The 22,114-nt window shown below is 41.7% G+C and overlaps 1 protein-coding gene across 2 annotated transcripts in view; it reads left to right on the top strand.

Annotated features, from left to right (window-relative positions):
• Positions 1-21,889: 21,889 nt before the first annotated feature.
• ACO1 (aconitase 1) overlaps positions 21,890-22,114 on the top strand; it is a 45,344-nt gene continuing 45,119 nt past the window's right edge. For both annotated transcript variants that reach the window (XR_003046846.1, XM_006913687.2), the window contains exon 1: positions 21,890-22,008. Coding sequence is in view for 1 of the 2 variants with exons in the window: in XM_006913687.2 (XP_006913749.1) it covers positions 21,912-22,008 (97 nt within the window). In the remaining variant the exon portion in view is untranslated. The remainder of the gene's footprint in view (positions 22,009-22,114) is intronic.

Genomic DNA, 22,114 nt, shown 5'->3' with positions numbered 1-22,114 from the left:
GTCCCGGGGGGAGTCGGTGCGAGCCCCTTCCGCGGCGCCCGGGGCGCGTTCCCCTAGCGGGACGGAGGCAAGCAGAGCGGCCCAGGGCGGGGGACAGTCCCGGGGAGGCCCGCGGGGAGAATCGGGGACTAGTTTCTGGGGACTGGACTCTGCGCCTTGTCCCCAGCCGATGCCGCACGGGGAGCAGGAGCCGGGAGCTGGAAATGACTTCCCTCGACCCTCTTTGGCTTGGCCGTGCCTGCTGCCCGCAGACTCCTCGCCGATGTTGCGCGGGCCTCACTGGACAGCCCTCACCGAGGCCAGGCAGGCTGGCCGAGCTGCGGAGTCCTAACTCCGAGAAGGGTGTGCGGGCCTCAGCGGGTAGGCCTCGCCGAGCCCGGGCTGGCCAGATAGGGAAATCCTTACCGAGGTGTCGGCAGATGGGGAACCCACATCAAGTGGTAAGGGGAAAGTAGGGCGAAGGGGAAAAGACACCTCGGTGGAAGGTGGAACAGTTGGGCACAGAGCTCATCCTGATTCAGGAAACCTAAGAAGAAGCACAGACTGCCTTTCCTAATCCAGCCAACACATCAGAATGGCACATTTTCCTTCCTGCCCCATACAGAACCCTCCTGGGGGTAGGAGGGCTGGGAGCACAGCCTCCAGGACAGCAATTCTCAACCTTTTGGCAGGGGAGCTCAAAAACCCCTTTCACTGAAAAATTAGTATGCTAAGGAGCTTTATGTGGGTTATATATTTCGATATTTGCCATATATAACTGAGAAAGTTTTACTATATTTAATAATTCATTTAAAAATAATAGTGGACCTATTAAATGTTAATATATTTTTAGGAAAAACCATATTTTCAAAACAGAATGTTACTGAGAAGAGTGGCATTGTTTCATATCTTTCAAAGCTCTTTGATATCAGGTTTCATAGTAGGCAGCTGGATTCTTAGATCTGCTTCTGCATTCAGTCTGTTGCAATATCACATGTCATGTAGCCTGGGAAAACCCCACTGTATACTCCCAAAAATTTAAGAGTGAAAAAGGCAAAGAGCATCTTGGTATCATTATGAAAGTAGTTTTGAGCTTGAGGATCCCTAGAGTCCCCCACAGGGCACCACACTTTGAGAACCAGTGGGGTAGGAAATGCTTCTGAGGCTAGAATCATTCTGCTGCTTGTTTGTAATCTTTCCTCTGAATGGAAACACACACCATCCCATGTCATGGACAGTGTTGACCTCTTCTATTTGGCACCAATCTTGACTTCACTTTGGAAACCAAGTACTAGGTCCCCACATAAGTGATGGTCCCCACATAAGCCTTGCTGGCCTCCTGAAAACTTGGCAAGGCTCACAGGTGGCTTGGTTGTTTCAGTGCCTGCGGAGCTGACCAGTCAGTCGGTACATTCAGATTGCAGCAGTGATTTGGCAGACAGGACCTAGGGGTTCAGAGAGGAGCCCACAGGGAGCCTATGCCAAGTGTCCAGGGGTTTGTATGAGAGTTACCAAGCAGGCAAGACGTTACTTCCAAAAGAACAGGAACACATGCTTTTGCCTTCTTTTCTTCCATGTTTATTTTCGTTTGTACTTGTGTACTCTTGAGTTTGTTGGAATCTGATTCCCCAGGTTTGGTGCTCTTGTGTTTTCCACTTTCAGAGATGTGTCACTGTGAGTGGCCCTTCCTGAGCCCTTTCTGGAAAGCAGTGTCCTGCATCCTGGTATGTGATATATAGGATCCCTCACGAGATTATTTCCTTTACTTCACGTTCTGTCAGCACAAGTTCCCAATAGAAATTACATACATGTTTATATCAAAGGAAAATAATTCTCTAATTCTATCTTCCCTTTTACTCCTCCATCCATAGAGCCTCTGGTACTCTGATGAAGCAGCCCATACTTTTGAAAAATGCTGCAAGCCCATGGGCATGTTGCATCTCTTGTTATACTGTGCACAGATGGGAGAAGGCAGTGGGATCTAACCTCTGGGCATCTGCTCTGTTCTTTGTATAAAGATATTTATTGACCGCCGACTTGCCAAGTGCCCATTTCTGCACTGGACACTGGGGACAGTAGCAAGCACAAATAGATGTGGACCCTGTCTTTCTGGAGCTTACAGTCTGGCGCTTAGGTAACTGCCGTTGAGATTGTGCACTGTCAGTGTTCACATGAAACATGGTCCTATGCGGAGAACAGTATCCCTTCCAGATGTGTGCTTCAGAGCATGAGCAAGTGCTGGGGAAGCCAGAGTCCCAAACTATGAAGATAGTAATAAAACCGACATTTATTACCATGTGCCTGGCAACGAACTTTCCTTACCTTCCTTCCTCCTTTCTTCCTTTTATGGAGGAGGTCACATTCCCTGTGAGGCAGCCAGACTCTGTACAGGAAAATGAGCTCCAGCCTGGTTCCAGTCATGTCACAAGGCCAGTCTTGGGCAAGACACTTTCTCTCTGTGGGCCTCAGTCTCTTCATCTTTGAAATGAGGGTTTGTGTCATTGATGTCCCAGTGTGGGACATTGCAGATGTCTCAAGGGACCAGTGGTTTGTTGGAGCTGGTTTGCACTAGCATCTGTACGCGTTTCTTTCCAGTTCCGTGATCAGTGGCATCACACTTTTTAGCTTGAAGTAAGCCATTATGAGGGTATATTTACACCATTGAAATCTGCAAATTCTATAAAGCAGCCCTACCCCCACCTCCCAATCAAGCTGTTAAAGGTTTACTGGCACACCATTGCTATTGTCAGAGCCAGGGTGATTTTTCTTTGTATTTTAACAGAAAACAAACTCTTTAGCCAGGACAAAAACATTGGATGTGGGGTGTGTAAACCAAGTTCTCCAAAACTTTTGATAGGGAAAAAGCAGCCTATTTTCACTGTATTCTAGAACACGGGTCAGCAAACTTGTCTGTAAAGGGGCAGATAGTCTTAGACTTTGGGACTGTACAGTCTCTGTTGCAACTACCCTGCTCTGCTGTTGTAGTGTCAAAGCAGCCCTGGCAATAATGTAATGAACGGGCACAACTGGATTCCAGTAAAACTATATTTACAAAAACAGGTGCTAGGCCACAGTGTGCGGAGGCCTGTCCTAGAATGTCAGAACACGAGCCATGATTCAAGGAGGTAGTTTCATGGAAAAGGAAATTGTTCAGGACTTTATGCATGAATACCAAGGACTTGATACTCCAAGACAGATATAGCTGGAGTGGCAACTGCAAAGGATTTGGAATCAATTGAAAAAGAATCCATGGTAGGTTGTTTAAAGGAAGGCCAGCTGTGTTCAAGTTTGAGGACACAACTGCGTATGGGGGGATGGAGGATGACTTTATTCTCAACTGTTTCTCTAGAGCCATCTCAGACTTGCTGGGATGGAGGGACCTGCAGTCTAACCCAGTGTGTGAATTTTGGGTGATCTTATGCAAAAATCAGTCGTGTCTCTAATATCTATTCTGATTCCAGGGGCAGGGACAAATAAAATATTAGAAAAGTAAGGAAAAGCTTCATATATTATACACTCTATGGGTATATGGGTATTTGTATATGTATTTTTATGTATACTTAAGTTGTGTGGGTGAGTGATTACATATTCCATGTATTTAAAATAGCCTTATAAATGTCAGGAAGACAAACATACCAAACTACTAACGGTAGCCAGTTCTGGGCAGTGGAATGGGGTGGAAAGAAAAAGGGGATTTTTGCTTGTTACTTTTTGTAATACTATTCGTCTACCCTGCAATGCCTACCCTGCAACATTCAGGTATTGCTTTTACAGCCTAAAAACACAATAGAAAATGAAAATTCCAACAACCTAGATTTTTAAAAGGAAGAGTTATTTCTCTCGTAAGAATGTTACTACCGCCTCCCCTCTGCCCAATAAAACAAATTACCTTAATTTTCACATAGCAGTTCTGAACAAGTGTATATGATACTAGTGTATATGAACTCCAAATAATATGTATATAGAGAGAGCCCTCAGGTCAAAACATCTCGTTAAACTACTGTTTCACTTAAGCCCCATCCAGGCTTAGGAGTACCAGATCATAGCGTTCTTTAAGAAACTACCATGCATCCCTTAAACTGCTGTTGTAAAATGCTGTTTCATGAGCTCTTCTGAAGTACAGGTTTTAAGTTTAAAAACGTGTTACCAAGACTCTTCCCCTGCGATCCTATTTTTATGAGAGAGAAGGCATGTGCATGTATGTAAGGGCGAGCCCATGCACGGTTAGAGGCAAAGAATCTGCCAGACGCTGAGTCCTTTTCTCTCTGTGGTGGGGTACACTTGGTTTTTACTTGTTTTTCATTTTGCTTCTTAGTATTTTCTAGCAAGTATTAAACAAGTATTAAACTTGATCTGACCAAAAATACACCCTACAGTTTCTTGTCCATATCATGCATTGAGAACAACACAGTCACATTCATTTTTCTTAGACTTCCCACCCACTTGCCAAGCAGCAGACCCTTGCTGCTCCCTCTCTCCCAGTGGGAAGCAGATGCACAAGAGCACTGTAAGAGTAATGGGGTGTTTGTGGTCCGTTTGTGTCTGTCCACTTTCTTGCAGAGCAGGCTCCAACCTGAGCCCACTCTCTCCCTGCAATTGACCCAGGGCTTAGAAAGTTCTTCATAGGATTAACACCATCACCTGAGAAGCCATCAGCTGATCATCTCCCTAGATCAACTGGCCTTAATATCTTTTTTAGCTATTTTAAATGGAAAATTTTAGACATAACAAGGAAATGGAGAGTAGAAACCCCCAGCTTCGACAGCTAGGAACACTAACATTTAGCTGGTCTTGTTTCATCTATACCTTTCCTCAAACTCTCTTCTTTTTCCCTCTGCCAGTAGTTGGCATCTTTACTTTCAACTATATAAATTAACCAAAAAAAAAAAGATCCCTTGTCCTGTCTTTTTAGTAACAGGCATGTACTGACTGCTGTAGCAAAATCTTTAAACTCTTCTGCCCGAATGCCAGCCCAGCTGAACCACCAGTGGACCTCGAACATTTGCTGTGTGGTTCTGCTTCTCTGCTGCTGCACTTGCTTGTCTCCCTAATAAGTTGGTATTCCCTCTCTCTTTCTCCCACTTCTCCTCTGTATAAAGCTTATCTCAATTCCCCTAGCTACAGCTTTCTTTTTCCTGTGACCTATATGATTTTTATCGTGCTATAGTGAATGATTGGCATGCTCATCTTAGTCTCCTGGTTAAATTGTACTCTGTATAAAACAAAGGAGTGTTTTCCTTATCTCTTATATTATTTAGCGATGCTTAATGCAAGGGGGATACTCGAAAAATAGATGCTAAATTAATTTAAATTAAGCTCATTGGTGGAAAACTTTTATTATAAAAGAAATGTATCACATTAAAAGAAAAAGTTATAGATATGCCTTTTGTGGTGACCAAGAATATTTTATCTCACCTGAGAGGATTTTAAAAGATTTTAAAGAATTGTGATGAAAAGACTCTTCAATTTGAGCCAATCTAAAAAGGCAACTTTTTTTGAGGAAAATGTTTTTCTTTATGGTCATTTTTTTCAATTAAATATCTGGAGCCTTTAGGTCTTCTCTGATTTTAGAATGCTTTTCCCCCAGTAGAGTGACTCTGGCTATATTTTAGAATATCCATTGTGTTTTAAAATGTAGATTTAAATCTTCAATAAAAGAAATAGGCTCTATTCAGGACCCACGTGCCCCATGAAGTAAGTTGATATCAATCTCATGAGTAATGGTCTAGGTACCAGGTCTAGAGTTCCCAGCGTACACTGTGTTTTCATCTTTGTCCTTGTTTAGTTATCACAGCAGCCATTGTGAGCGGGGCGAAGCAGTGTTACCTTAAATCTGCAAAGAACCAAAATGAGGTTTAGGGAGATAAAGTGAATCTTGTCTACAGCAGAAGATGGCAGAGCCTAATTTTAAGTGTAGATTGGAAACCAAAGGGTCTTTTCGATGAGATGTTATGAACATGCAAAGACAAGAAACTATCTTTCTAAGCATTATGTGCCTCTAGGAGACAGACCAGGTTCTTGAGATATGTATATATATCTTAATGCCATGGAACTACTAAAGTGACATCACATTCTCTGAAACTATCATTTCCAAGATTCCTCACGTTCTGCTTTAGTCTTTGTTGTAAAAGTTAATCCATCTTCTAATGAATTAGCAAGGCTGCTGTGCATGAGTGCTAGTGTGGTTCTCAGTCTCTCTTCCTGACCTAGGGAGAACTCTGGGCAAGCCCATCTTTGGATGGCATGCTTGCCTGAGCTGTTGCTCAGACATTGATGGAGAACTTAATTATTCCTTATCCTCATTATCCTTTTATGACCATTATTGTAAAATTACAATAATGTATAATACATGTTATGGCATAGTTTATGAAGAAAGTATGTCAGTCTAAGAAAGTGTCTTACATGATCTCTTTTTGATTCGAAGAGAGGTGAATCAATCATTGTTGACAATCTGCAGGAGCTATGCTAGGGCAGGCATACCAAAGTACAATTCTGTAATAGTGGTGGGATCAAGACTAGCCTCAGGATTGGTTTCAAGGATGGTATGTTTCATAAAACCCTTTTTTGCTCAGATAAAGAATCAGTTGCATTTTTAGCTCTGGTGATGTCTATAATATCGACACCAACCCATCCTTTAAAAGTTATCATAGAACTTCTGCCAAAATCAAGAAAATAGAGGAAATAGAGGTTGACTAGCTAATCCTCACTTGTGTGCCTTAGAGTGTGAAGATTGTTTTAAAGTGAGATTTAACTTTTAAAAATCCATTTGGTTAATTTGGGTCTTTGTATAAAAAATGACTATAAAATGCTATCATTTATGCTGCCTGTTGGGAGATAGGATGGTGCAAGAGAGTCAGCCCTGGCATCAGGAGGCCCGAGTGTGACTCTCAGCTTGGTTATGTAACAGCCATGAGACTTTGACAAGTTACGTAATCTCCCTGACCCTCAGTCTTCCCACCTGTAAAATGGGGTGGTGATTCCTTTTTCATAGAGTTGCTGAGGGACTTACACAATGTGGGTGAGGTGCCTAGCAGCCCACAAGCACTCAGCACCAGGCTGCTGTGCTTATAGAATGATGTAGCTCCCCGACACCTTGGCATAATGCCTGATAATTGCTGCTGTTCTTCCAAACTTCTGTCCTGGCCCAGACCTCCTGAGCTCCAGGCCCACGTATGCAGCTGCCAGCTGAGCATCATCATCCCAAATTCACCATATCTAAAACCAACATCCTGTTTCCCATCTCGGTCATTGGCTCTGCCAGGAACGTAGGAGTTATCCTCGTCCTCTCTTCATCCTCGTCCTCATACTCACTCTTGGTCCATTCTGCTTTTTTAAACTCTCCCTGGGATCTATTTCCTCCGGCCTCTTTTTCAGACTTGGCTGTGATAGCACTTTATCTGCCTCCCTGACACCAGTGTTCCCCCGAGTCAGCCCCCACCACTACCAGAGTGATCCTTGAAAATCAAATCAGATCTCGAAGATTCCAGCTTAGAATTCTTTGATGGTGCCTCCTTGTCTTTAGAAATTTGAAACTTTCTGTAAAGTTCCTCATGATCTGGACCCTGTCCTTCCCTTTTCCCCTCCTCTTAGCCCTGGCCATGCACCCTGTTTTTCATCTACTTAGAAGTGCTTTACGACTCCCACAGGGGCACCCTTCCGTGCCTTTGCATGTGCAGTTTTTCTGCACAGAATGTTCTTTCCCTGACTCCTTCCTTCTGTGTCATTCTGGAAGGCTCTTGCTGGCGTTGCCTGTACCTGCAAGCCTTCCTGACCTCCTCACATGCCAGATTAGGGGCTCTCCCTAGAGGCTTCTGTAGCATGGACTGCATGATATTGTCATTACCCCCTGGCCAATCTGCATGTGATTGAAGAGCGAGAGAACTTTTATTCCTTTCTCCTGGTAGTCCATAAATGTCAAAGGTAATATGTGAATCAACATCAGTCCCTTCTCTCAGATAAGCCAGAGAAGCCCAGGTAACCAGAAGCGTCATGGTCTAATGCTGCTCCGTTACTTGTCACATCTTTGACCCAATGAAATGGCCATCATGTTTAGATGTCATGCTGGTGTGTGGGCCACTGAGATCGGACTAGAGCATAGTTGCTTGAGAGCTGAGCTTTAGAGTCTGATGGACGTGGGTTTGAACTCCAGTTCTCCCTGTCAACACACCTGCGGTCTAGCTTCAGATTTCCAGCTCCTAACCACACAGGTATACTACTGTGGGGAAGGAATGTACTGGTCAGAAAAATGGGTGTTGGGTCCTTCTGGCAGTTCTCTTTCTTCTGGAAAATCAGTAAATATATGGGTTTATGCCTCAAACTTCTGAGAACTTTACTATCAAGGCATCATTCTTGAGTCCAAGCAGTTCTAACATGGGTGGAGTAGATGATCTCAGAAACTTGGTGAATTTGTAGAGATAAAAGCTGCCCTGTGAGACCCTGGCAGCCTGACACCCAACCTTTTGTGGTGACTTTCTTTCTACTTCCTAAAATTTGAGTTAGAAAAGTTCATGACCAAGAATCTACAAAATGAGTTCAGGAGCTTGAGGAAATCATGCAGCTTTCTTAAAGAATGGGTATCAGTTAGGCCCACCCTGTAATGCTCTAACAGACTTCAGCTGCCTTCTCCGCCTCTACTCCTGCTCTCAAGACTTAGATGCAGTAGGACTTGGTTGGGGTCTCTGCAGGTGTCATTTTTGAAAACTCGCTGGTGACGGGGGCTGCTGCCGGGTAGGGGACCCACATTCTAAGAAAGCGCTGAGGACTAACCTCAATGAGGAAAGGAGGAGGTCAGGAACAGAGCTCAGGCTGGGTTAGGATGCCTGGTTCTGAGCAGCCCTGCCCTGCTTCTTCCTTTACTTCCTGGCCAAATGTTTCATGACCCCATGATGACTTTCTTTTCTCGGTGCATCTCCTCAATTATAAATTCTTAAGTTCACCACGACTTTTATGAAACTTTGTTTATATTAGCCCACAGTGATACCAAAAAATAAAAATGACTATTTCTGTTGTTTTGAGTTTTGCTTATGCAATTACTACAATATGAGAGCTGAAAGCAGAGGTCCCCTGTTAGGAACCAGGCCGCACAGCAGGGGGTGAGAGGTAGGCCAGCAAGCGAAGCTACTCTATTTGCAGCCGCTCCCCAGCACTAGCATCACTGCCTCAGCTCACCTCAGATCATCAGACATTAGATTCTCATAGATGCCAAAAAAAGTTGGGGATCACTGAAGGATATATTGGGTAAGCCTTTCACCTTTTAGGAATTGAGCCTAGAACTGTGGACCCTTAAAGAGTCTGGGGTTTTACTTTCTTGCCAGAAAGTAAAGAGCAGGGGCTGCTCACTAAGACAGTTCAGTGGCTATGGCCTTGGTCCCCCAAATGCTGACTCTTGCCTTTGGAAGTGTCTGTGGTCATTTGCCGAGTGAGTCATGGTCATTTTTATGGTACATCCTGGAAATTTCCAGTGTTACTTAATAATGAAATTTAGGGAAACAGAAGACTTAGATTTAAGGAAGTAGCCACTTTTTAAGTGCAATTTTCATATTATGAGTTAATTTCTTATAAAAGATTAACACATTCCAGTTTTGGAAATCTACAAGTATAAAGCTAGGAGGGTGCTCTGTCGTATGCCTTTAGTCACAATCCCTCAAGTGGCCTACTCTGCTGCTTCCCTTTTCTGCGCTCACTCATTCTGCTCTGGCCTCCATACCTTCCTCAGACCCACCTCAGGGCCTTTGCTCATGATCTTACCCCTCCTCCAGACCACACATAGCTCATTCTCTCACTTCTTTCAAGGCTGTGCTCAAGTGCCTCCGAATCAGTGAGGCCTTCTTTGCTCTCCTGACACACCTCAAGGCCCCAGTGCTGCCGGTTGCTCTTGTCCTGCTTTATCCACAGATCCCGTCACCTTTGGCATTCTGTTTTGTATATTTGTTTATTTGTTTAGTCCATCTCCCTCCACTAAAATGGAAGTACCGTGAGGGCAGGGACTTTGTCAGTTTCGTTCCTTGGTATGTCCCCAATGCCTAAAAGAGTTCCTGGCAAATTTTAAATGTTTAACATAAATATGTGTTGAGTAAATGAATGAATAAATCATAGAATTTTTTCACTCAGAAGAGATTTTTAGATCATTGAATAACCTCATATCACAGATTAGGAAACTGAGGCACAAATAGGTTATCTGGCTTATTCAAAATGAAACTGAGTCATTTAAAAACTATTAACAATTCTTTAAGAAATGTAGGAATATATGTGGAGCGTTCTGGTCAGTTGCCTAGGGTAAGAGAAGAATAAGTGAAATAGACTAACTTAAAAATTTAGCAAAAACACACGTTATTGTGTGATCTCCAAGCTTTCTGATAGAAGGCAGAGTTTTATTCATTTTTTATGGCATAGAGTTCACCTTGCATGTAAAGAGTGCTTGAGAAAAATGTGTTGATGGATTTAGTTATATTGTTATAAAGCCATTTCTTTTTTCAAGACCCTCCTAAGGCATTACTTTTTTTTTTTCATTCTTTTTGCTACAAGTATCACATTTAAGAGCTTTCTGTTTGTTTGTTTGTTTGTTTGTTTGTTTGTTTTTTAATTACTTTTTATGATCCTAAGAGGATCAAAGAGATAACTAGTCTCTGGGAAAATTCAGAGATACTTAAATCACTCCAGTTTCCTAGATGCATCTGTATCAAATAAAGCAAAGAACTAAATTTCTAGCTCTCTACTATGTGAAAGAACCAAGTTGACAAGCCATGGTGGTTTGCTGGCCTTAATGGTTGTGACCTCGATCTTGTTTCTGCTCACACAAGCATCCTTGGAATCTCACTTTGGTCAAAATGTTCTGTATAAGTAGAATGATGTTCAGGTGCATGGAAGTCATTTTGGGAGTGGGACCAATTAATTTCTCTTTAAACAGAAAAAAATGAAGCATAGCTAATTTTTGTAGTGAACTGAAGTAAACTCTAGAGATGCAGTGGCATTTAACTTTGGAGTTGGAAGCCATGAAAATTCAGGATGGGTATATTAAGGAAAGTGAGAAGAGAGGAAGAGAGGTGGGTAAACCACATGAAGAAACCTCTTTCTGTTGTTTGCATCGATTTAAAAAATCCATTCTTGTGTGTCTTTAGATATCCTAAATAAACGATTCAGAAAATTTGTTGACTATACTTGAGCCCCCAGAGCAGTGATTCTCAATTACTCAAACTATACAAACTCTCCTAGAAGCTGATATGCCACCCTCCCACCCCCCAAAAGGCTCTATCCTTCCCACTCCATTACTGACAGGATTTCTGCTGCTTCCTACGGGTGCATAGAAATCCTATGGTTGGTTGTAGGGCCTACTCAGATCCATACTTCTTTCTGTCATAAGACAACCAAAGAAGATTCAGTTCTTAACAGCAGAAGCAGCTAAATCTTGGATTTATATACTCCAAAGCCCGGAAAGAGACCTGAAGAGGTGAATCTTATTTTATCTGATCACTGGCATTAAACTAAAGTCAGTTGACTATTCCAAACATCTCTACATATCTGGCTGTGCCAAATAGACATCACTGTGTGGCATTCACTGACAGCTGGGTATAGGGTCAGAGATGGTTTAGCAAGAATGATGCTTTAGCTGTGTACTGCCCATATGCTGTATTCAAGCTCCTTCATAAAACCCGTTTGCAGGCTTGCTGCCTGCGCTTAGAATCAGTCTGGGTTACAGATAGCAAAGCTGATCCAAATGCGGATTTTTGCCCATGATTTAAGCTAATTGGCCACTTACCTGCTAAATCCAACTAGGTTCTCCATGAACCCAAATGGGGTGAAATTGTACATCAGATTTTAGTGCTGCCTAAAGATTTTAGGACTCCCTTCTTGTAAAGGGGAATTTTGTAGACAGTCCTTGCCTCTCCAGGGTTAAAGTCTCATCCACATTAATAGCTCAGTCAAGTCCCCTCAGAGATGAGAACATTTGGTCACCAGAGGCCATATTAGTGTCACTTCATTTGGCCTGTCTGGCAGACAGGCAGTTTACAAAAGAAGAAATTCAGATGTCCAACAGACAGATGGAAAATTATACATCTTACTACCAATTAAAGAAATACCCAAGATTAGCTTTTTAATCTCTTAATGGCAAAAAGTGAAAACAAAATGATGTTGCCTGGTTTAGACAACTCCATTCACTGCTTCAGAGAAGAGTCATAAAACTGGTGTGGCCTTTCCCAGGCAACCTGGTGATGTGTAACAAAATGGAAATGGGCAAATCCTTTCACCCAGCTGTCCTACTTCTAGGAATTGAAAGCTAGGAATCTATTTTAAGAAAGTGGATTAAGGATCCACTCAAAGAAGTGTGTACAAAGGTTGGTGCATTGTTCGAATGTTAATATTTGGCAACAACCTAAGTACAAATGATCCCCAATTTACGATGTTTTGACTTACGATTTTTTTGACTTTACTGTGTTTCATGTGGTGATACACGTTCAGTAGAAACCCTACATTGGATTTTTAATTTTGATATCGTCCCGGGCTAGTGATACGCGTTATGATAACTTTCTCATGATGCTGGGCAGCAGCAGTGAGGTGTTTTTTCCCAACTGTAAGCTAATGTAAATGTTCTGAGCATGTTTAAGGTAGGCTAGACTAAGTCGTGGTATTCAGTAGGTTAGGTGTATTAAATGCATTTTTGATTTTTCGATATTTTCAACTCACGATGGGTTTATGGGGATGTCACCCCAGAGTAAGTTGAGGAGCATGAATATTTTGGTAAGGTTTTAAATAAATTATTAGTACCGGAGTGACAGATTTTTATGGTGTAGTTAAAAGTGATATAAAATATCATATGATTGCCCTATAAAGAAGTTTGTGGTCAATTTCTGAGTGAAAAAGCAATTTATAGAACATTTTTTTTAAGAAATCCAAATACACTTAAAAACCTTGTAAAATGAAACTCCAAACCATAATATTACAGATTACTTTTATTTTCTTCTTTTTGTTCACCTGCATTTTCTAGTGTTTCTACAATGAGCATCTATTTCTTAGTGTAATATTTTTACCACCCGAGAAAATGTGGTTTAGCAACAAACGATATCCTGCTGGGATTGAAGGAGGAGGAAAAGGGGATGGGAGTGGGGATGAGAAGGAAGGGTCCGACTTGGATTGATATGTTTGACTTTTATGAGTATAGAGCTGTCCATCTAAAGTTAAATATGAAGCATTCGTGGATTTTCTTCAGAACCATTTCGCTGCATTGGTGGATAATGAAGGACATATTTGGGGGAGCAAGATGGGTTTATCTAAAGTCACAAGTTTACTTTTAAATAAATCCTCACCAGGCATTATAAAAGAAAGAACTGCATATTGTAGTTCCAGGAACTTTGCGAACTGTTCTAGCTTCCTTTCAAAAAAAAACATTGCTGAAGATGTCAAGTTCTCATTTTATAGAAACACCGTGCCTTCCTATATGAAACATCCTCTAAAGATATATATGTAAAAATTTTAAATGACTGCTTCAGCTTTTAAAAAAGTAAGCAATGAATGAATTCATGCTTATGGAAAATAGAATTGGATTATATTCAGAGATATAGAACATAAAAAATTAAAGCCCTCTCCCGCCACACCACTTTCTACAATGTATTCTTCTATTTGGTAATAATCAATGTTAACTTTATCGTATATCTTTCTTTTTTGTGTGCATTTTCATATGCAATGATATGTGTGTATATGAATGAATATGTACAAGTAATCTTGAAGGTTTTTAACTTAAATTAGATTCTAATATATATATTTTATGCAACTTGTTTTATTTCACTTATTAGCTCTTTAATGTGAATCTCTGCTTACATTTCTTCTGTCAAATCTGAGTAAGGAATTGTATGTTTAATATTCACATCGATAATTGCCCTTGCTTCTCTGCCTCTCTTGGAATAAACTGGTCACTCAGGGCAGATTGTCAAAATTTAACCATAAGTTGTTTTTCCAAAGTTTAGCTATCATTCAGTTCTCTGGCAATCTGAAACACATGGAAGATTCAGTAAATAATTATAGAACTAACTCACAAAATTACCAGAAGGTTTTGATATGGCTAACCAGTGCTTTCTTCAACGCTACTTATGAAGGATTTTTAAGTATTTTTTTTTTCCTTGCTAGAAATTTGTATTTCACTGGGGTAGGGGTAATCAACTATATTTCCTTCTACATTCCTGTGACCCCAGGCAGTGATTTTTTTCAGGGCCTCTCATCAGGTATGCTACATCATCTCCAGAGTTCTTTATGGAAGGCTCAGCATTCTCTCATTCCCTCTCATTGCCTCCTTATCATCTAAGGTCAACATGTCCCTAGGGCGAGGTGATGGGTTAATGCCATGCCGCTTATGCACAAGCAAAGGTGCCTCTACAAGTCACTTGCAGGTGTCCTAAATTGAGGCCAAAAGCTCAGTTGGCAGTTAGACTGTCTGTGGATGGTGGAACTCTCTCCACCATCTAAGATCTGCCTGCCTGTGCCTCCTATTTAGTATTTTTAGTTACTTGATTTAAAAATCCAGTGGTCAATACTATTCCCCACCCCCACTCTTCTATGCACAAAATGTACCTGTGGGGATCATGACATTGTACAAGTCACTCAGCCAGTATTTCAGGAAGGGTTAGCTTTGAAAGACACTGTTTCTCTAAATAACTGCCTTAACTTTCAAAATGTGAACTAGGTGTAAGGTTTCAGGTACAATGCAAGTGTCTCTTTTTGGATTCCTCTTGTATAAGAGCTGTTCCCGTGTCTGATGTGATCGGTCGGCAGCCTAAGCATTCTGAAAGCAAGTGTTCAAGAAAGAAAGGTTCTAAATGAGCTCCAACTTCGCTGCTTAAAAGATGTCATTTCTCCTTCTTTCCTTTTTTAAAAAAAAAAATCTCTTTTTTCTTTTTTACCTTTTATTTATTCATTTATTTATTTATTTATTTTGTAGAGAATTTTTATATGAGTTTATTTGAGTTCAACAGAGAATATACCTGGAAGCAAGATCTCAACAGACTGAGAAGAATGCTTCCCTTTTTCTTTTTCTCTTTTCCTTTACCTTTAAGTGATCCCATCTTATTCCCTGGAACAGAAAAGGCAGTGAACCAAACATATTTCCATGAATACTAACTCTTTCGCCTCCCAAACAAGAAAGAAGATAGGGTAACACTCTACCGTTACTCCAAAACTCCACATTGATTCTGATAAATTTGAATGGGGATTAGATGAAACAGAAAAATGTAGGAACCAAACAGAGTGAGGGGATGATGGGAGGTAAGAAAAGAAAAGAATTGAAACTGAGTCTGTGCTTTATGTGCATGTGGGAAGTAGGCAGGGCTCCCTGGCCAGATGGTAGGGTTCCTAGACAAAACCCCAGTCTTGGGATAATTTTGGAGTTGGCAGGAGCCGTGGTGTTTCTCAGGTCTCGGGGCTGGGGCGGTAAGAGTCTAGCCAGGGTAGAGCAGACCTAGGAAGCACTCATGGAGCCTAGGTTCTACTTTGGATCTGGACCATTCCCAGGCCAAAGGTCCTTCCCCTCGTCCTCTCTTTGGAACGCCGTTGTATTCTGGCGTTCTCGTGGGGTTACAAAGCCTTGGGAATTCCCGTGAGCAGATTTGAGTCAAGGGTGATAGTGCGAGTGGAACCGTGGGGTGGCTCACTGATTTCCGAAGCCCTCCAGGCTCACGTGGAGGGGCTGTTTCTTATTTTCCAAGCAAAGCCAGTTTCTAGGTTTGCCAGAACGCAGCTGCTGTTCTTTCTACTGTCCCGTGGCTCAGTCAAGGGTGGCAGGGACATGTAACAATGCCTAGCTCAGAGGAGGGTGCTGGGTGACCCCTGCAAAGGAGTAGAGACAACTCCAGTTTCAAAATTGAGTCTTGTGGGAGAATTTCTCAGGCCCATGAGTCAGTTCTGGCTTTTTTCAGTTTTGCGGGGTGGTTGGTGACCTGCAGCCAGCATCACTTTCAGAATAAGAATTGCTGCACCCAGAGAGGCAGTGCGGGGTAGGTGGAAAGAACCAGAGTTCAAAACCTAGCTCCTCCTCTTACTAGATATATACCCTTAGGCAAGTTTTTCCACCCCTCTGAGCTACAGTTTCCTCAGCTGTAAAATGGGAATAATGATATGCCTTAATTTACAGAGATGTTGCCAGAGTTTAAAAGATCATATAAAGCACTTGGTGTGTGCTGACACTTAGTTATTAGTAACTAATTCCACTCTCCTTAACTTATGCAAGTCAAATTTTCTTTATTAATGTAGAGAAACCAGATAATGACCTAGTTGTTAAGGAAAAAGGGAGGCAGACAGTAGAACACTTCACACAAGCCATCTGCAGGAGTCGTACTCACTATGTGCATCCTGAAATACCAGCCGGCTTTGTAGGGTGATAGGTAGGAAGAGCAAGAATTGCGTAAGGCTTCCAAAATTATGTCCAGGGCATTTGTAAGCCACAGAGAAGTAAATTGACACATTTTGTCCTCACTGTCTTATGGCAGATGTGGATACAACTTAGCGACTGGTTTAACTACAGAATTTTGGCGAACTTGGGGTCCCTTGCCCTTTAGGGCTTGACACAGAGATAGGGATGATTCTGAGACTTTTTAAAGATATGAATGACCCTCCCTGCTTGGTTCTACAAGGGTTTTCCACCACTTCCCCCGGATGTGGGGATTCCGACATGACCCACAGCCTCTGTGGAGACACTCTTCTGTTGATCCGTTTTCCAGGTAGACGAAACAACAGTTTTACCATTTCAGTTGCTACTGTTTGAGGTGGAAAAGTTGTCTGGGGCAGTAGCATCAGTGACAAATCAAAGGGAAAATAGTGTTATTGCCTTTTTAAATTTATACCTTCAGAATTCGAGTTCGTGGAATGATTAGTCTCATTTTCTGAGCCCACGGATTTGTAAACTTCTGCAGATAAGCTAGCCTGTTTCTCACTAAAAGGTGTATTTATATGGATTTTTTTCCTCTTGATTGGATCCTTGTTTAATAGAGGTGAATAACAAATCTCTTGTATTTGTGGGCCACTTCGTCTTAAATGCACTCTCTCAAAAACTAAAGCCACAGTCCTCCCTCCCAAAGCAGTCCTAACATCCTCAATCCTCCACACACAGAGTTGTTGTATTTCTTCTCTCCCCTGGTGATTCTCCATTCACTCAGCAGCCATTTTTCTCTAAATTTTGCCTCTTCAGCTTTTAATCCATCCACCATGTTTTTTCCATTTCGGATGCCGCCTTCCCATTGCCTGCCCTGGTTCCCTCTCACCTCTACCCTTTCTGTAGTTTCCTACCTGAATTTTCTCTCTCTGGTTACCCTACCATTCCTCTAAGCCAGTACTTTGGTCAGGTTCGGTTGGCACAGGTCACAGACTGGTGAACCACCAGTCAAATAGAGTCCACAGGCGTGTTTGGTTTGGCCATCATGCTGCTGAAACATAGGGTAGTTTAGAAATATTTAGTTACTAAAATTTCTAAATCAAGAGAGTACATGCAAAAACCCAGGTGACCAGCCTTGGCTGGAACCAAAGGGCTACTGCCCCCTTCAGCGTACACGCACAGCCCAGGCTGGCTGGTCCCTCTGCAGACTGCTTCATTTGCATCTGTCCCTTTCTTGAACCAAAGAGGCATTTCGGTTGTGACCCTGTCACCCTTTCAGACATGGTCCTCCCTTTTTCATATACTTTTCATGGTCCCTCGCTGCCTCCTCAATTAAGTGTAAGTTCCTCACCCAGCACTCCAGTCAGTGTCCAGCCATGGATTCTCATACTGAACATGTGTTAGAAACACTTGGAAGATTAAAGACTGATTCCTGTCTTAATCCACCTCCTCCAGTCAATTCTAATTTGGTAGTTCAGACGAGACACTCAGAAATCTGTATTTTAACAAGAAACATCCCAGGTAATTCTGATGTAGAAAGTCTAAGGCACATATTTTCATAAACACAGTTTCAGTATGTTCCAGCATCCCTTGCTGGCCTTTCTTTAGTTTCAGTTCTAGAATTCCTAAAGAAGGAAATCGATTGACCCAAATTGCATCGGATACATGCAAAAACTACATGGGACTAGGGCAAGGAAGCAATTCCCAGCACAGAGGCACTGGCACACAACCGCACTCTCCTCAGGATTCTCTTGTCCCCATTACAGGTGTCTGGTTTATCCTCCCACACTGGTAACTCCAGAAGGCAAGGGCTGTTTCTCAATCAGCTGCCTATCCCCAGAACTAACCAGTACTGGACTTTAGACAGAGTAGATGTACAAATACCTATTTCTTTTAAACTCTTAACAAGGTTTCAACAAATTATATGTGTACATAGTTAAAAATACAAACAATACGAAAAGATATACAGTGAAAACTGAGGCTTCCTCACACTCCTGATTTGAGGACCCTGTCGCTTTTAAAGAAAACTGTTCGTTTTATGTTTTAATGAAGATATGGGTCTGTCTGTGGGGGGAAAAAAGGCCCATTTGTAACTCTTTATCCACAAATAGACGTTTCCTATGCATGTTTTTTCTTGTTTTACAGTAATAGGTTGATCATTCCATGTCAGTTATCCCGAAATTATGTTGAGTAGTTAAATGTTTACTCATAAAAACCCTGGATTAAGTAGGGAAATATTTCTGTTTTTATCTTAAAATTAAGACTGTTGGGGAATGAATTGATTAAAGAACTTTTGCTCAAGGGGTAGAACTAGAAAGCAAGTCTTCTAACTCCCACCCCGATGTGTTCCGCTCTAAGCTATATAGTTACTTGAAATCACTGTTTGTCTGTGTGGAATCCGGGAACAGTGTCCTGCCTTGTTTACCGCTTATTTTTTATAAAAAGAGAATTTAAGTATAGGAGAGGAAAAAAAAGTGGCGTAGGTGATAGAGGCTTCTTTCATTCCTCTTACGACCAAATAAGTTGTGACAGAAACACAGAGCAAACAGCAAGAAAAATCACCTAGGATCTAGACGAACAGAAGCATTACAACAAGGGAGAGAAATAATCAACTTGCAACAGTAGAAGGTAGGAGGGGAAGAAGATGCAAGGCTGCCCGGTCCACAGTGGCTGAGACAGAGTTACGTCAGCAACAGTCGGCAACTGCAACACCTCTTAAAGGTGCCCTGTCCGCGAGCGGATTTTTGCGGTGACGGATCTGCTCGCTCTGAACACCAGCACTGGGTAGGCTGCACAGGGGTCACCAGGGACTTACTGGAAGACACTGAATTGTCAGAGTGAGGGCCGGAGGCGAGGCTCTCCTCTAGGCAGAAGTGAGCAGTATCCATTGTTCCTCTGTTGTGCCCTCCCCTCAGTGTGCCAGCTCAGCGCCACCATAACGAGAGGACATCAACTGGATAACAGAGGATAACATGCTCTGCCCAGAGGATTCCCTGAAACTCCACCTCCCTCAGCTCGGAGTGCCACGCAAGCCACTTCCAAGTGTATCCTCAGTGAGTCAGGTGCTCCATGATGAGCAGGGCCTAGACTTAACGCTGGTGGCAGCTGGCCTCGGTTTCTGGCATAATTTCTTGAAGTTTATAGTTATAAGTACAGCATCTGTAGATTGCTTGCTGAATCTCAACAGGTGGCCCCGGCGGGGTACAGGCTGGGGTTGAACTTGGCCTGCAGCTGAACCCCTCTCAGGACTGTGCCTCTGGACAACTACTACATAAAGCCGCACTAATAAGACCGGGAGATTTAGGAACTTTGCATGGAAACAGACACAGAAGGCAGCCAAAATAGGAAGACAAAGAAGCAGAAACCATATGAGAGAACAGAACAGAGACCCAGGAATAATGAAATCAAGTAATCTAACAGATGCAGAGTTCAAAACACTGGTTATAAAGATGCTCAATGAACTCAACGGAAGTGTAGGTGAATTCAGTGAGAACTTTAACAAACAGATAAAAAAAAAAACCATAAAAATGGAAATGGAAATTATAAAAGGGAACCAGTCAGAAATGAAGAACACATTATCGGAGATGAAGAGTATATTAAAGGGAATCAACAGAATGGATAAAGAAGAGGACTGAACCACCAATATAGAGGATGGAGAAGCCAAGGACACTCAATCAGAATGGCAAGAAAAAGAAGCCAAGACTATAATAATAATTTAAGTGCTCTCTGGGACACTATTAAATTTAAAAATATCCGTGTCATAGGGATACCTGAAGGAAAACAAGATGTTGAAAAGCTATTTGAAGAAATAATGATGGAAAACTTCCCTCACTTGGTAAAGGAAATAAACATACAACCCCAGGAAGCTCAGAGAGTCCCAAGAAAGAAGAACCCAAAAAGGCCAACACCAAGATACCTCATAATTAAAATGCCAGAGGTTAAATACAAAGAACTTTAAAAGCAGCAAGAGAAAAGCAGGTAATTACCTACAAGGGAGCACCCAGAAGACTGGCTGCTGGTTTCTCAAAAGAAACTATGCAGGACAGAAGGGTTTGGCACAAAATATTCAACATGATGAAAACCCAGGATCTACAGCCAAGAATACTTTATCCAGCAAAGCTATCATTTAGAGTCGAAGGACAGATAAAGAGCTTCCCAGACAAAAATAAGCCAAAGGAATTTATCAATACCAAGCTAGTATTACAGGAAATGTTGGAGAGACTTTCTTAAGAGAAAAAAATATGTATCAAAAACAAGAATAAAGAATGGTAATACATTCCCTTCAACAAGTACCTCAAATGGAAAAGAATTAAGGGCTCCAACCAAAAGATGGAGTTGCTGAATGGATAAGAAAACAAGACCTCTATATGTGCTGCCTACAAGAGACTCACGTCAAATTAATAAACACACACAGACTAAAAGGAAGCGGGTAGAAAAAGATATTGCCTTGATGAACCTAGATAGAGGTTATTGCACCGAATGAAATGAGTCAGAGAAGGACAAATATTGCATGATTTCACGTACATGTGGAATCTAAAGAACAACAACAACGGCAACAACAAAAGCAGAAATAAATTCATAGATACAGAGAATATTTTGAGGCTACTAGATGGAAGCGGGGTTTGGGGGACAGCAAATAAAAACAAAGCGATTAAGAGGTATAAATGGGTAGTTGCAGAATAGACAGGGGGATGTAGAGTGTGGCATGGGGAAGACTGTTAATAATGTTGTAGTACATATGTAAGGGGGAAGAGGGGTACTAGATTAGTGGGGTGATCACTTTATGAGTTATGTGGATCTCTGATCACTATGCTGTACAACTGAAACAGGTATATTATTGTATGCCAGCTATAATTGAAAAAAAAAAAACTAATTGAATTATGCAATGAAAATAAAAGCAACTAATTGTCTATTATATTTCAATAAAGCAGGGGGTAGGTAGTGAGGAGAAGATATCTGAGAAGTCCTGCTCAGAGCCGGGCTAGAGAGTCCCCTGGGGAGTTTGGACTTTAATTGCACCACAGCGTACCATAAGAATTCCCTGATGTGAATACACTGTTGCTTCCAAATGCAAAAGTGAGTCAGGAAGACTTCTCACTAACACGTTTATTTAAAATGCTGCAGAGCTGCTTTCAAAGTTCAAGTTTTATTCAATTGCATAATGTCACCTGCTATGAACTGCTTACCTCCTATCAAGCAAGACATGGGTCCAACTCAGAGGTCTGCTCAGATATTCAAGATTTACCATGAGACACCTCCTTCATTTCTCATCTTCTTATTTATCAGTGGAAAGTTGTAGAAATAAGACAAAAGAAGTTCAGGATTTTATACTCTCTCAAAAGGTGAATGCTAGCTTTCACAATAGCTTCACAAAGCTCATTTTATTTGCTAAGAATATCATTTTCGTATTATTTAGGCCCCACCTTCCTCCTCCTTTAAAAAAATGAGTGATTTCTTAAAGTGAATGTGTATGATAATTGTTAAAGGGGGCAAATGCTCATCAGAATAAATGAGGTCCAGCTTTGAGAGTAAACATTAAACGTTCTTGTTCCTTTTCAGGGACACGTGGCCATCAGGAACCATGAGCAACCCATTTGTACACCTCGCTGAGCCTTTGGATCCTGCACAACCAGGAAAGAAATTTTTCAATTTGAATAAATTGGATGATTCAAGATATGGTAGGTCCCTGGCTCTATGAAAGAATTAACTAGTATTTTATTTTCGCCTAGTTTGTGGGTTTCTAGTACTAAATGTGTCCTAAACTCATGCAATATCTTCATATTT

The sequence above is a fragment of the Pteropus alecto genome, unplaced genomic scaffold, assembly GCF_000325575.1.
Source record: "Pteropus alecto unplaced genomic scaffold, ASM32557v1 scaffold14, whole genome shotgun sequence".
Classification (NCBI taxonomy): domain Eukaryota; kingdom Metazoa; phylum Chordata; class Mammalia; order Chiroptera; family Pteropodidae; genus Pteropus; species Pteropus alecto.
This window is presented reverse-complemented; position numbering and strand designations above follow the sequence as displayed.